This window comes from Hoplias malabaricus, chromosome 15 (genome assembly GCF_029633855.1).
Source record: "Hoplias malabaricus isolate fHopMal1 chromosome 15, fHopMal1.hap1, whole genome shotgun sequence".
Lineage (NCBI taxonomy): Eukaryota > Metazoa > Chordata > Actinopteri > Characiformes > Erythrinidae > Hoplias > Hoplias malabaricus.
In genome coordinates this window covers 14,397,538-14,412,564 of record NC_089814.1, presented here as the reverse complement: position 1 = coordinate 14,412,564, position 15,027 = coordinate 14,397,538, and the positions used below count along the sequence as shown (strand labels likewise).

The window sequence follows — 15,027 nt, the reverse complement described above, 5'->3', positions numbered from 1 at the left end:
GAGGGAACCTTCCATCTTGTTTTATTAGAAAAAAAAAAAAAAGTACAGAAATTGGTGAACCATTGTGGAAACTCACTGAAACGAAAAACACATCTGTGGTCATGATGTTGGCTCTACTCTAAAGAACACTATATATTTCATCTGAGCTGAATACTGTTGTACATATTTCATGATGTTACAATATAATGATCTGTAAAGAATATCTCTATTTGTGCTGCACATCTATTATCCATGACAAGGTCATAAAGGTGGACATACAAAAGATAAAAAACTCAATAAATCAATAAAATAAATTATTGTTAGTGCAGGTCCCACTGAATTCTATTACTGTGTCCATATTCATTATTATTCTTCATTTAAACTGGGGGCTGAGTTAATTGTTATTCAAACAATTCAAAAGGATTGTTTTTTCTTTATAAAAATCATCCCGTTATATATAGGTTTGGTCTCAAATAGCTGAAAGAGTTTGTGACAATGAGGTTTACAACATTAACTGAAGCTGTGGAATGAGAACAACAAGAATCCTATGTTGATACAGGAAGTGTGCAGGTACACAATCAGGTAACCACAGTTCCTCCTTTCTACTCTCTGTAAAAATCCTAGTACTACACGATTTCAGCTGCACTGCAGTTCAGTTAGCCACTAATTCATTTCATCACTCTCATGAACTTATTGACTCAATATGAAAGTTTAAATGTTGTGAGAATGCTGAGTGGTTTTAAGATACATACATTAAGGCAAGATTCCAGTACAGGAAATAGCCCATCCGTAAATTTGAGATACATTTTATAATCACTTTAGCAACTGTCAAATTTGTTGCCCCCACGCCCCCACCCCGCTGACTGTGTGATTTAAAGATGATATAAGTGCACAGTAAGGACCGTACACTGCAGTATGCTGGCCTCATTCTGATGTAACCCCAATTACCAGAGGTGACAGGAAGTGGGCTGGACTCGCTTTACCGCTTGTTTTTGTTTTTCAGATTGGAGGTGCGCTGAGGGGAGATTTTTTTAACAACTTACTTTTGCTTTAACTTGTTGCATGTAAACTGTAAATAGCGTACCTCCAAAAATATATTCAACAAAAATACGAAAAAAAAAAAAAATGTTGCTTCAAGGTGATTTTAAAATACACTAGAAATATTTATATCTGATTCTGGAAAATGCTGTATCCACATTACTTTCTCAAAATTCTGTGCATGCATAAGTAGATTTGTATACTTATATATCATTGTATAGTTCCATTTAAAAACAGAAGCTGTCCTACAGTGATGTTTTATGCTTGTTATGAAGAAAAGGGTCATAATAGATTAAAACTGCTAATTAAGCTAATATAACACAATTGTTATCATAGTTTTCAAAGGAGATGATACTGTCATTTGGGGTTCATTTCTGGGCAAAATCATGAAATGGGATTCACCCTAATTCTGAATATTATTAATTGTGAAGTTGAGAAACAAGCGGTTACAGATAATGGATGGATGGAAGTTGAGAAACAAATATCCGTTTGAAAACGCCTGCTGTAATGATATAGTTGTAGCATCCCTCTTCCTTTCTGCACTGGTCTCTTTCCAGTCATCTGTTTTAAAAACTGGCACAAACTCACACTCTTTGTTTTGACACCTTATTTGGACATGGGGTCACATATCATCGCTGCCCAAAGAAATACAGATATCTCAATTTTTGTAGATTTTTAGTAAATATTTTAAGTATCACTTAAATATTTAATGATGAATGGACCAATAGAAATGATCTTTTTATACTGAATTTCAATTTTAGTAATGTTTTACATTGGAAAGTGAAATATAAATAGACACACAGTTGTGTTTGAAGTTCTCTAGTCCTTCATCAGTGGACACAGGATTCTTATAAGGTTTGTTATATATAACAGGTCATGTTATATTTAAGTCAGGTTTGGCCAGATAGATAGATAGATAGATAGATAGACAGATAGATAGACGTATACCTAATGGGAGTGATCTTCAAATTTTCTCGAAGTGTTTTTCAATTTTTTTACTCAGTTTATGGAGAATTGGGCAAAATTTAATTTGCTAAAACTTTTAGCACTCTCACACCACCAGTTATTTGTGCCATTTATTTATCTCTTATGTAATGAGGTGGCAAAACAAAGCATGGGTGTCAATCTGTAATTGTAGAATTACAAAGTGTTCCTGTAGAGTGGAGCTGAGAGAATGGACTGCTTCTTCACAGTTTGATGCAGATGGATGATATCTCTGAGCAGAGCTTGAAAGGATATTTTTCAGTCCTTGGTGTTTGAAACTTGTACCTCCCTCTGTCTCTCTCTTATAATCAGCACCTATGAAAGATTGTCTGTCTGTCTGTCTGTCTGTCTGTCTCTCTCATGTCTTCCTCTGCGCTGTGGTATAAATACTAAAAGTTTAGCTGTTCGTACTTACTCTCTGTCTCTCTCTTTCTCTTTCTTGCTCTCTCTCTCTCTCTCTCTCTTTCTCGCTCTCTCTCTTTCTCACTCTCGCTCTCTCTCTCTCTCTCTCTCTCTCTCTCTCTCACACCCCCTCGTCTTCCTCCCTTCTGTGGTATAAATACTGAAACTTTAGCCGTTCGTATTTACTCTCTCTCTCCGACTGGTCCTCTGTGCTGTGAACACGCAACACACTGCAATGTTATAGTGGATCCTTTCTAATTTGGGTCAGTGAATATTACAGGGTGACCAATGGCATTATATACGTTATGGATATTCTTTACACTGTGCCCCTTTCTTGTTTATTCTCAAAGTGGAGACGATGGTAAGAGATCTTATTTTATATTCCATTGGATTGTTTCAAATGTGTAAGATTACTAAGGCAACAGCGTGGATGTCACCCACATTTGTTAATGATAGAAAAAAATGTTTACATGAATTTAAGATAAAAAAATGTTTGAAATGTTACAAATGACCCGTTCTGATTTTTTTATATATTATTATTTTTTATTACATCATCCAACATTGCCAAAACCCTAGAAGTGCTACTATAATTTTGACAATATTTCATGATGTAGTATAATGTAAGTCTGTGAATTAAAAATTGAACAATAGGTTGTGAGGACTTCACAATGAGCCTGCATTGTACAATATTTCCTTGTAGCTGGATCAGACACAGAGGCCAGCACTGTTTACTGCTCGTCCATGCTTTCCATAAAACAAACCAACCTCAGCTGTGTTCCTGAATTTGAAGACATTGATCTTATTAAACATGCAGAACTTTGGTACTTCTGTCTTTTTTTACTTTTCCTGTTGTCATAGATTTGGCTTCTTGTGAAACAGATTGATCTAAAATTACCTTGCTGTCAAAAGCCATAATAAAGCTAAGCTTTATTTCCTCAGTGAATGGAGGGACTGCATAAATGCCACCATGTTACCTAAATGTTTTACATTTGAGCATCTGCTCATTCCAGGACAATACAAACTATCTGTCTACTTTAAAGATGGGAGCAAATTTCATCAAGATATAAACTTGGTGAAAGTAGGTACGTGGTTGTGATTCCTTGTTTGATATCTACATGTTATTTATAGGTATTTTCTTATTGTAATATTTTGTTTTATATTTCCTACACATATAATCATTTGCAGTTAAAATCACAGACCCTGAGGTATACAATGCTACATACAGCTCTGAGGAGGTGCTAATATTCATTAAATACCAGCATGAATACGTCACTGATCCTTTGTTCCAACTGGAAATCTGGAGCGATGGTGTCGGAAAAAAAACGGTATTACTTAGAATATATTCTTTTAAACTGAATCATAAATAGAAATGGTATTAATATTTCAGTAACACAGTGCTGTTGCCTGTTTTTAACAGGTGTGGAATTACACCCGCAAACGAATGACCATACCTAAAAACTGGCTGACTGGGGGAAAAACCAATCATGTACATGTGAGAGCCAAACCTGTGGAGTATTTTGATGGCAGTTGGACCCATTGGAGTCCTAAGAAAAGTTTCTTGGTGGAAGGTTTGTTTCTGACTTGTCTCTCAGCTCCTTCATATCATCATGCGTAGGCTAAAGGAAACACATTGCAATTAGTTGCTTGAGTTGCTGGCAGAATTATTTAAAACTGTTCATTACAGGGTCCAAAGAAGAATCACTTGTGACATATATCATTTTCTGCACATGCTTGGCTCTGGTTGTCTGTTTCCTGACATTGGTCCTTCGATGGAAGAAAGAGTGAGTCTGTATACTATTTTGAGTTTGTAAATTAAGTTCAATTAAGAATGGTCATCCTAATGTACATGTTTTGTTTCTGCCAGGATAAAAGCTTACATTTCTCCAAGCATCCCAAATCCAAAAGAGGCTCTTGCTCAAATACACCGGGAAAAAGAGGTACTTTGTTTTTCTTTTTTACCAACAACTATGTCTACTTTCCAGACACAATTCTGGCACTTAAAGCTCAGTTACAGCAATGGCAAATATTGTAAGGACCAGATGTGGACCAGCCATCATGAGCCAGGCTTGACTGTGTTGTGGCACGTGTTGTGTGGGCCAGACATAGGCCAAATATCAAACTGGTTCAAATTTGGTTCACAACACATCTGATATCTGCCCCACATTTGAACTAAACATTCATTGCTATATGGGTTCTTTGTAACAGTGGGGAATCCTCAGGACTAATGATTTCTGTTAACTGTTATTTATAGTTATTTTCAGTGTAATAAACTGTACAGTACCCGTACTTGTACTGCAGTACAAGGTTTTATTGGAAACAAATATTTGAATCCTTGAAACAAATGACAGAAATGTATCTAATCTTTTTCTGTTTCTTTCTCTATTATATCTATATCTAAGCACCCAAACTAACTGTCCTCTAACAAATGTCTTCAGGAGCTGAACTGAAGGTCTATCATATCAGATTTAGTACCAACATCATAGAATCAAACATTCATGTCATCAAAATTGGACCTATTTCAGGAAAAAAGGACAATTTGGCTCTTCAAGAAGTCAGATAGCATAGCAGAGATGGAAAAAAGTTGCATCTCTGTACCAGGGCTCTCTGAAACTCACTGAGGAAGTGCTACAGTGTAAAATGTATGGGAACACCTACTCTAAGCTACAGATAAAATATGGAATATGTTTTCTGTGTTTAAACTATAGCATCCAAATAATGTTAATGTGAACTGCAGTTAGTTTAGTGTTACCACATTAACATAGGCAACCACATGGGCAGGATCTTTTCTTGTGTTTCACCAAGTTGTACATAAACTGAGTCCTAGTATGACAAGGATTGCTTTTTTGTAGCTAAACAATCTCGAAGTAGGCGAAACTTTCAAAAACACACTCAAAAAGAAATATATATATATATCTATTACAGCACCCGCCTGTCAGTTTCAGCCCAGAAATGTTCAACGATGTCAGCATCAACCGGGTAGATTTTGCTGAACAGAAGCTCATTCCTGAGCTTGATGAAGGTCAAGAAGACAGCACAGGAAGTTGTCAAACTGAATCTGTGGGTTCTCTGCCTGCGTCTGTGTTCGACAAGCAGAATGGAAATGATAGACAGCTTGAGGAGGAGATATCTCACCTGAAGATTAGGTTGCTGGATCAGCCTGAAGATGGAAAAAATGAGAATGCTTCCCATAGACTTGCAACTCTCCAGAGCCATAAGGATGAGACTTATGTCACCATGTCCAGCCTCTATAAAACACAGTAATGCTGTGCCACAAAAGTTGCACAACAGTTAATTCCCATTATAATGGCTGCTCATTTTACTGTTTCATTATGGAAGGTTACCCTCATCTTCAGGGATTTACATTATCAGATTTGGTGGATTGACCGTCCTAAAACAAGTTTATCTATGTATTTAAAAACTTTGGACATGTTGTTTGTGCAATAGGTTGATAAAATTCTACATTGTCCTAAATCCTCCAGAAAAAAACTGTAATGGTTAAACAATCCTGTATCATTTGCTGCTATGAGTTATCTCTGAATGTTTCATCAACTTGAGATTTAAATGATTGTTTAAGAGTGAGGCAGCACGGTGGCGTAGCAGGTAGGCTCCTGGGACCTGGAGGTTGTCGGTTCAAGTCCTGTTCCGAGTGACTGTCTGTGAGGAGTTTGTTGTGTTCTCCCTGTGTATGCGTGGGTTTCCTCTGAGTGCTCCAATTTCCTCCCACAGTCCAAAAACACACGTTGGTAGGTGGATTGGTGACTCAAAAGTGTCTGTAGGTGTGAGTGTGTGTGTGTGTGTGTGTGTGTGTGTGTGTTGCCCTGTGAAGGACTGGCGCCCCCTCCAGGGTTTGTCCCCACCTTGCGCCCAATGATTCCAGGTATTTTACTGGATAAGCGCTTACAGATAATGAATGAATTAATGAATGTTTAAGAGTGCCTTCTGTGCAAAAACAATATCATCTATTTAAACATTCATCCAGATTTTCTACTCACAAACAACATGAAAATGAAAGAAATGTTCTGAGGGCGTTGTGTGAGAGCACTCTCATATTCCTATTCTGACAAGCCTTCGTGCAGCCTGAAGAAAAACATAAAACAAGTTTTCACAGAGAGGGAACTGTTATCATGTATCAAAATGTAGCAATAAATAATCATAGTTGCTAAATAGCTCAATATTATTGCAGTTAGGAATCTCTTTTCGTACAGTCCTTCCGTGAACACATGTGATATATCAAGGCTGCTGAGAATATTTGCACTTCAAGAGGGCACCACTGCCAGAGGCACACAGAATTACAAAACTTGCTGCTAAATATCTTTGAGGCACAACAACCTGACGGAATTAGTTGTACGTAGTTCAGTAAACCAGAAAACAAAGTATTCTCACACAGTTGCCCTGTGGTAGTACTTTTTATGGCATTAATATACTTTATCATATTCAAATAATGGTTCTGAAAGACCTTCTTTAATTTCTATACATTTTTGTAAGGCTTAAACATTTAAATCCTTACAATAAAAATGTATTATTAAAATTATTTAAATTGTGGCTCCTTAGTTTTGCTGATCAGTGTTTTGTCTGACTTAAGTGGACCTACAGTCCAGTAGTTCCTGTGATCTCTCATATAAAGGAGTCGTTTTTTGATTCTCAAGTATTTTGGCACAACACACATAATTTAATATTGTTTAATCACAGTTTAATGATGAGAAATACAGTTTCTGTACATTGGGATCATCAGGCTAAGTTGAAGGGCTCTTAAAATAAAACTTATTTTCATTGGCTGCTTTTATTCATTGCCTTGCATTGTTTCTTGTTCAGAAGAACTCCAGGTACTTTACTGTACTCCAGTACAGTAATTTCAGTATGAATGTGCAAAAATGGAAATGAGTGTATATATATATATTTTTTTGTGAATGACTCATGAATTTTGAAGCAAACAACTGTGTAAGTCAAAACATCAGACTCTTTTATTTAAAAATGAGTGAGGAATCTTTCAAGGATTTTTAAAATTAATTTCTGATTGTTAAAAGGAATGTTAAACATGTATCCACATCTGTTTAAGTATGTTTTATCCATGTTAAAATGTTTTATATATGTACTATGCACAATAAAATATTTTTTAAATTTGTGAAAAACTACAGCATATTTATATTTTCAGGTGTCACTGAAATTCTGTGAAGTTGTGTTTGGTTAAACAATGGTTATGAATGCAGTACTACAGCTGTGCCATATTCTGTTCATCCAAAAGAATTAGAGTTATTCTGGCTGGAAGAAAAGAACATATCATTCTCTTGCTCAGCTGATAGGAACAATGCAGCTCTATGGGCCTCTAATGACAGCTTTTTCATCCAAGGGAGTAGCATGTGCTGGACTCATGCTACCATTTTTAAGCTAGGAATAAAACGTTTTAATATTTGAATTGGCTTGTGGGTAATCATCTTTGTATATATGAAATGCATCATGATTCAACAATATAATTTATGCTCTAAAATAAGTATTTTAAAATAAATAGTAAAAACTTATTCTACTATAAATGAGTCACTCATAGTTTCCATGCAGTCTTCATCATGAGTATAAAATACACATCGCTTTCAATGGAAGCACTGACTCCACTGTAGTAGTTAAAAAATTCTTCCTTTGTGACCTGCAGAGAGGAGAGTGGATGAGATTATTACTGAGAAACAAATTCCTCTTGTCCACTTACAATGTGAAGTATTTCCACCAACATGGAAAAATGAAACAAAGGGCCAAAGTCCCCAAGCCCACAGTAAAAGAAAAGTATCAACAAACCCTGTTTCCAAAAAAGTTTGGAAGCTCTGCAAAATGTAAATGAACGTGTGAATCATTTAAACCCAATAGTTAATTAAACATAGCACAAGACAACATTTTATATGCTGAAACCTAGAATGTTTATGGCTTTTTGATTCATATTTGCCCACTCTGAATTTGATACCAGCAACACGTTCCAAAAAAGTCGGGACAGTGGCATGTTTACCAATGTGCATCACGTCTTCTTTTAATAAAACTTGGAAACTGAAGAGCGCTTGCTTGTTACAGGATTTCACCTGCTCAACTGCTCAGAGTCTCCATTATAGTTACTGTCATAATGCATGAATTGTGTTCACAGGTAGAGAGGCCTGGACTCTTACTAAGGAGCCATTCTGTTGTAACCCAGACTGAATGTCCTACTGAAAAAAAAATCATTGTCTGGATGGCGGCATGTTGCTCCAAACCTATTTACATATCATTCAGCATTAACGGTGCTTTCACATATGGGCAAATCACCCATGCCTTGTGCATTAATGCACCCCATACCATCATGGATGCTGGCTTTTGAATTGTGCGCTTACAGCGATCCAGATGGTCCCTCTCCTCTTTAGCCCAGGAGATGTGGTCCATAATTTCTTAAAGAATTTCAAATTTTGATTTGTTGAAACAGGACGATTTCCCGCCTTATGAATGACTGGCGCCACCTCCAGGGTGTGTTCCCGCCTTGCGCCCAGTGATTTCAGGTAGGCTCTGGACCCACTGCGACCCTGAAATGGATAAGCGGTTACAGATAATAAAAATGAAAGAACACTTTCCCATTTTTGCCTCAGACCCAGAGAAGGTGGCCACATTTCTTGATCTTGTTTATATAATTATTTCTTTGTATTTGTGAGTTTTAACTTGCATTTGTGGATGCATTGTAGAAAGTTCTTTACTATTTTATGTTGAGAAACATTATTTAAGGATCGTTTCACTATTTGTGCATCTTTCACAGAATAGTGAACCCACTCCCAATCTTTAAACTGAAACAGTCAGCTTCTCTGACACGCTCATTTTAAACCCAAAAAAGTCACTGACCTGTTGCTAGTTAACCATTATTTTTTATTTTTTAAGCATCACACATATTAACCCTGCTTTGTTGCTCCATCCCAAATTATTTTGAAACATGTTGCTGGCATCAAATTCCATATGAAAATATCAAATATTTTCAAAAAATAATAACATTTCTTAATTTCAACATCTGAAATGTTGTCTTTGTACTATTTTCAATTAAACTAGAAAGTGAATGATTTGCATATTACTGTATTCTGTTTTATGAACATTTTGCAGTGTCCCATCTTTTCTGTAAATGGGGTTTGTTGAGTATTTTCACAAAGGAAATTATGGCTGTAATAAGCAAAATGTGTGTTTCTCATTTCAGGGTCCAAGCAGGTGCAAAAGACACCTTTCATACAGTCAAACAGAGATACAGTCTCACTCAGGCAGGCACCCCACATCACCTGCTACTTGCAGATAACAGAGATGTTTTTAGAGCAGACAGACACCATTAATACTACTGCTAAGAGAAATAATGTGATGTGTTAAAGGCTAAGCACCAGCTCTATGAAAGTGTTAAACAAATAAATACAGTGGAATTTGAGTTCCTAACTTGTGTTTACTGATAGTCAGAAAACATGTTATTTCTTACTAACTGAAGGAATAAGTTTTAAAAGCCCCCCCGCCCAACGGTGTTAGGAAACTCTAATAGGCGTCTTGCCTGTGACGTAGATGGTGGACAACAACTCTAGAAGTCGCACTTAATTTAATGCAAAATGACGAAAAGGTGTGTTGTTTTTGGCTGCAATCATTCAATGTACAGTGGGACATCTGTGCACAAATGGCCCAAACATCCCAAAATATCCAGAAAATGGACTAAATTTGTCACCTTTAAACGGGCACTTTTGAAAGGACCATCCCCTCACTCCGTTATCTGTAGCTCATTTCACTGGCACTTTTCCAACAATATGGGCATGTAAGGACACCAACGAAAGGTGTTCAAGAGCCTCTGTAACATGGAGGTAAACAGGGTAAGGACACTTTCTTCGCCTGTTTTAGTTGGTGTTAGTTATTGTTAGCTTGACTTGCTAAACTCGTTGGCTCAGATTATACTAGGCTACGTATTGCTAGCTGCATTACGGAGGTTTATAGTGTCGGATGAATTCGAGTTCGACTTCGATTACATTTACAAGAATAACGGTACCTCTAAATTTGAGTTTAGCTTATTGCTAGGCTATTGTCATGAATAATGTTGGTTATTTAGCTAGATACTGTCATAACAGTCAGTCATAACGGTGTTTTACCACGGCGTTGTTCAGCTGTTGTCCACCAGTGACGTCACGGTTGCGTACAATAATTTCCGTAGCGAGCTCGGGTTTTTCCGTCAATTTAATACAATTGTCAGTTTTAAAGCAAATTATGCATGCTATTTTCATTTTAATTCATACTTATATGAATTATATACATATTATATATGTATATATGTCAGTAACTAAAATAATGTGAAATATTCATGGAGGTCCATTAAGTGGTACTTAGCCTTTAAGAATTTGCTAATTATTTATTTTTAGATTTTTAAAGGAAAAGTAATAGGATAGTGGATCCAAAGCCAAAAGTTTGTGATTTTGGAGGAAAGGGTAATCCCAACTATTTTTAGAAAATAAAGAACTAGTCTCAGCTTAAATCAATGTTAACCTCCATACAACCAGTTCCAACCATACTCTAAAATGTAATGCTAGTAACTTTCCTCATCACGCACAGGAAACACATAAAATAGATTAAAAGTAACATAATAAATATGAAATGGATGAAATATTTTCCTTATAGAATATTTACAAATTATGCTTTGTTGCCCAAGTGTCAACATAACATTTCTAATATGTCATGTATTAATTTGAAAAACATAAATAATATTTTGACAGTATCGGGTATTTCTCTTATTTTTCAATTGCTATAATTTAACTAAACTCAAATTAAAACAGCTATTCAGAAAGTAATGATGTGAAATGCTCTGTTCAAAATTAAAGTCATAACTTTTAACTATATAAAATACATTTTAAAGTAAGATTTTGATAGAAAACCTACCTTTACACAAATATAACTTGGCCTATGTTTTAAGTTTTACAAATTGTTTGTTTTACTATTATCAAGCTTAAATATACAAACATAAATAACTTTATATAAAAAACATTCTATCTAAAAATGTTTAAAAAATAATCAATGATTTGTTTAGAGCAGTAAATAAAAAGGCTTTATGTGAATTGTCAGCATCATTTCAAACTGTAAATTATAGCTGTGAAGAATTTCAAAGCTTTAAATGTCTATACAGTGAAATTTAATTAACATCAAACCACTGTGAATGAGTCCCTTAAATCCCCTTTAATAAATTTCCCTTTAAATAATTGTGCCAAAATATGTGTTGGTTGGATGGAGGGTTAAATCATGTGTCATAATGTTCAATACTGCCACTGATTCAATCAAAACTATCTCTGGCCTATTATTAAATAATACAAAAACTTTATATAAAACTGCATATTATTCCAATAATAATACATTTATAACTGTTAAGTCATAACAAGAAATTTCCAGAATAGTGTCATTGGGGTCTCTCTAAATTTACCAGCGTAGACACCACAACACATGGCAGAGAGCACCATGTGCATAATTACTGTATATGCTGTAATTTTAAAGTACTGCTGCTGTTACAAGACCAAATAGTATGATGCCAATTGCTGCTGCTACTGTAAGACATGTCACACTGGTGCTGAACAGGTGGTGTAATGTTGTTTCAAGACCATATTTGGCTACGGAGAAACTGTCTGATGGAATCAAGGCAGGTAAATTAGAAATGTGTTGTCCATGTTGTTCTGATTCGTTTTAAGTCCATTTATAGAACCCATTGCTTCATGAGGATGAAGTAGCCCCACCCTAGCTCTTTACCCTGAGATAATGTGTGAAGATGTTATTTAAAGTTTCCAGGCATTTTTCATCATTACTATAAAGTAGACATCTGAGTCAATGGAGGCACTCACACCGGCGTAGTAGTTTAAAAATTCTTCTTTCGTGACCTGATGCATAAAAAAGGGTCCAAATAACAATGATTTTCATGGGAATTCACAGGGGTATTAATTCAATTAAAAATGTAATGCAGTAAAAAAGAGTGGTGCAAGAAACTTAGTAACAACATACGTGTGAAATAACATAAAGATTTCCCTCTACAGTGAATCAAAACGGAAACACATACATTATTTTGACCTCCTAAACCACATTGATGATACAAGTTATGCATGATATAAAAAGATACTGCACTATTTGCATACCTGTCCATCCTTGTCATTAGGAGAGTCAAAGCTGTCCAAAAACTTGCGAAATATCTGCTCCTCTGTCCACTCGCCATTCTGATATTTGGGGTGATTTTTGACATTGTACACTCCTCTCAGATCTTCAATCGTGATGACACCATCACCAGTCTTGTCCAGTTTTCTAAATGCCTGTAATATCACCTCCTTTCTTGCATTGGACATGGGTGGCTGCAAAATTACATACAAAGCACGTAAATACAACCATTCTCCTCTGGTACAACCAAACATCCTAGAGCCTCAAATCTTGTTTCTAAAATGTTTACCCTGAGTGTGAGGAGAAACTCATCAAAGTCAATCTGTCCACTGCCATCCCTGTCAAAGATCTGAAAAAGTTCCATAACCTCATCCTTGCTCATCAGAACACCAAAGTCATTCAGGCCCTTCGTGAACTCTTTTATGTCCAGATTGCGGCTGTTGTCATCATCCATGATCCGAAAGGCTCTAACAAATGGTTTAAATGGCAGCCAGACAGACATAAAACACATGGTATTTGAGAAAAACAAAAGTTAATAATGGATTAAATGATCAAAAATGAGAAAAATGTTTTGTAGAAACTGCCAAAAGAAACCCTCCCATTTATGCTTTTGATCCTGAAGCTTTCTCTTCTACAGTATAACACCCCTGACAGAGCACACGAGGAGCTTGTTCAGTGAATATGTTGATGTATGAATGCTCAGTGAGGTAAAGAATAAGATGTGCTATGAGAATTCCAGCAATGACTTTTTTTTTCTACACAGCAGGCAGAAAACTTTAGATTACTTTAGAAAGCAAAGCAAGTGAAGACAGTGAGCGCTGCTAGCCCGTCTATGGTAGGTGCTAGGAAACCTCTCCATGCTTTACCTGCCCAGCCCTTTAATCCCCGCGGAGCCGCGGGCTAAACACTGCAGCCGGAGACGGTCCACAGGGTCTGAGGTGTTCGCCAGCTCCTTCTTAGCGTTTATCGCCATCTCCCGGTCATGCCGCGATGTTCCTGCCATTTTAACCCGTCCCTGAAAACCAGTTTCACACCCACGAAGAAGAATTCTGAATTTAAGCAAAACAAAGGTGAATAATACATTACACACCAGGGGTTCCTTCCTGCTGGAACTCAAGACCCACGGGAACATAAATGCAATCTTGTGGCTTAAACTTCATTCTGTGTGCTGTTGCTTAAGGTCTTGTCTTAAAATACTTTGCCCTTTTTAATTGTAATATATTAAATTCTTATTATTGAATCAGTTATTTATCATAGCTTTTCATTACAACGTGCCATTTAATAGCCCTCAGTTCTGGCCTGAGGACCAAATAAATAAATAAATAATTAAAATTGATAGGTGAAAAAACATGGCCCGTGATGCCATGATTTATAATAGAACTGCTGCTGAACATTCTAGAAAACTGCAGCATCCATGACCTGGGAATTAAACCCTGACCTGAGCCCAAAGTTTCATGAGGCAATGGTTACACGCCTTTAATTTAAGCTCTTATTTAAGGCCCTTTGGTAAGGGCGAAGTTTATGTTCTTAAAAAAAATGGAAAAACCTGTTTTAAATAGTTTAACTAGTGTAGTTCCATGACTGCTCAGGGTCTATTTGACAGCATAAATGCTGAAGAATCTGTTTAAATAGTTATGTAAAAATATTATAAATGGTTCTATACGCAGGCTCTGTTCTTCTCGTTTTGACTCGGTAAGGGTCTAAAAACCTCAACCGTGAACAGTCAGTCGAGGCCAGTCAGAGTTCAACAGACGCTACCACTAATATAACGTAATAAATCCAACCTATAAAAAGAGACAAATTAGCTAACACCTACATTACAAGGTGTAAATGTTAATAAGAAAATGTCCCATGTCAGAAATACAAGAGATGTAAAAGAAATTCATTGATACAGTGAAAGCACATTCCCTTTAAAATTTAACTGAAGCACATTAAACTGAACAAGAATAACTGAATTCTCATGTGTGCAATTTTAATTACACTCGACAAAATACACTGTTATCCACTTATGTTAATAGTCTGTATTTTATAACTGTCCCGTTTTGTTAAAAACGACATGGTTCAATTAACTACAGGGGTTTTACAAAGAGTTTCTCCAAATAACATAGCTAGCAGTTAGCTATCATAATATTTGCATCTGACTGTACGATTAAAAACGGTGTCACTATCAGGGAAAGGGGTGATGGTCGATGGTATTAATCCCTGAAGGTCTAGCGCGACTATAGTTGTTTAAAATCCAGTGGAGGTTGTATTGTGGATTAAATCATATTCTAATAAATAACTCACTGCCCTCGGTGAAGTAGTAAAAGTGACCGCAGGGTGTGGGCTCCACTGCGCTCGGCTCGCTCTCCTGCTTCAGCGTTCCTCTGTAACCATGGAGACCACATGAGCCGTCTGTTTGGACTGTACCATTTCTCTAACAGAAAAAGGGGGTTCAACACAGGACCTGGAACGGTCAATTGTGTAAAGAAAACAAATATTGCTTCTAAC

The 15,027-nt window shown here is 36.3% G+C and overlaps 2 protein-coding genes across 5 annotated transcripts; one reads left to right on the top strand and one right to left on the bottom strand.

Annotated features, from left to right (window-relative positions):
* Positions 1-2,606: 2,606 nt before the first annotated feature.
* On the top strand, positions 2,607-5,679 carry il7r (interleukin 7 receptor). 2 transcript variants are annotated; one of them, XM_066645781.1, is made up of 8 exons: positions 2,607-2,764; positions 3,104-3,224; positions 3,343-3,485; positions 3,589-3,728; positions 3,821-3,971; positions 4,088-4,184; positions 4,268-4,340; positions 5,326-5,679. In XM_066645781.1, the coding sequence occupies exons 1-8, from the start codon at positions 2,692-2,694 to the stop codon at positions 5,662-5,664; spliced, it is 1,137 nt and encodes a 378-aa protein (XP_066501878.1). In that variant the 5' UTR covers positions 2,607-2,691; the 3' UTR covers positions 5,665-5,679. The 2 variants fall into 2 exon arrangements, with proteins under 2 accessions (XP_066501878.1, XP_066501879.1); XM_066645782.1 differs by having other exon boundaries at positions 2,625-2,764; positions 3,414-3,485.
* A 2,243-nt stretch (positions 5,680-7,922) lies between these two features.
* capslb (calcyphosine-like b) lies at positions 7,923-14,903 on the bottom strand. Of its 3 annotated transcripts, XM_066645786.1 has the most exons (6): positions 14,824-14,873; positions 13,404-13,586; positions 12,827-13,004; positions 12,522-12,731; positions 12,142-12,269; positions 7,923-8,041 (listed from the first exon to the last, which is right to left on the bottom strand). In XM_066645786.1, the coding sequence occupies exons 2-5, from the start codon at positions 13,538-13,540 to the stop codon at positions 12,168-12,170; spliced, it is 627 nt and encodes a 208-aa protein (XP_066501883.1). In that variant the 5' UTR covers positions 13,541-13,586; positions 14,824-14,873; the 3' UTR covers positions 7,923-8,041; positions 12,142-12,167. The 3 variants fall into 3 exon arrangements, with proteins under 3 accessions (XP_066501883.1, XP_066501881.1, XP_066501880.1); XM_066645784.1 differs by lacking the exon at positions 12,142-12,269 and having other exon boundaries at positions 13,404-13,552; positions 14,824-14,903; XM_066645783.1 differs by lacking the exon at positions 12,142-12,269.
* Between the last annotated feature and the right edge of the window lie 124 nt (positions 14,904-15,027).

Coding starts and splice junctions, on each gene's coding strand:
- capslb (XM_066645784.1), bottom strand. CDS start 13,540: ATGGCAGGAACATCGCGGCATGACCGGGAGATGGCGATAAACGCTAAG. Junction 13,005..13,403: donor GGGATTAAAGGGCTGGGCAG/GTAAAGCATGGA, acceptor ACCATTTGTTAG/AGCCTTTCGGATCATGGATG. Junction 12,732..12,826: donor AGTTTCTCCTCACACTCAGG/GTAAACATTTTA, acceptor GTAATTTTGCAG/CCACCCATGTCCAATGCAAG.
- il7r (XM_066645781.1), top strand. CDS start 2,692: ATGGCATTATATACGTTATGGATATTCTTTACACTGTGCCCCTTTCTT. Junction 3,225..3,342: donor ATTAAACATGCAGAACTTTG/GTACTTCTGTCT, acceptor TTATTTCCTCAG/TGAATGGAGGGACTGCATAA. Junction 4,341..5,325: donor AAATACACCGGGAAAAAGAG/GTACTTTGTTTT, acceptor TATCTATTACAG/CACCCGCCTGTCAGTTTCAG.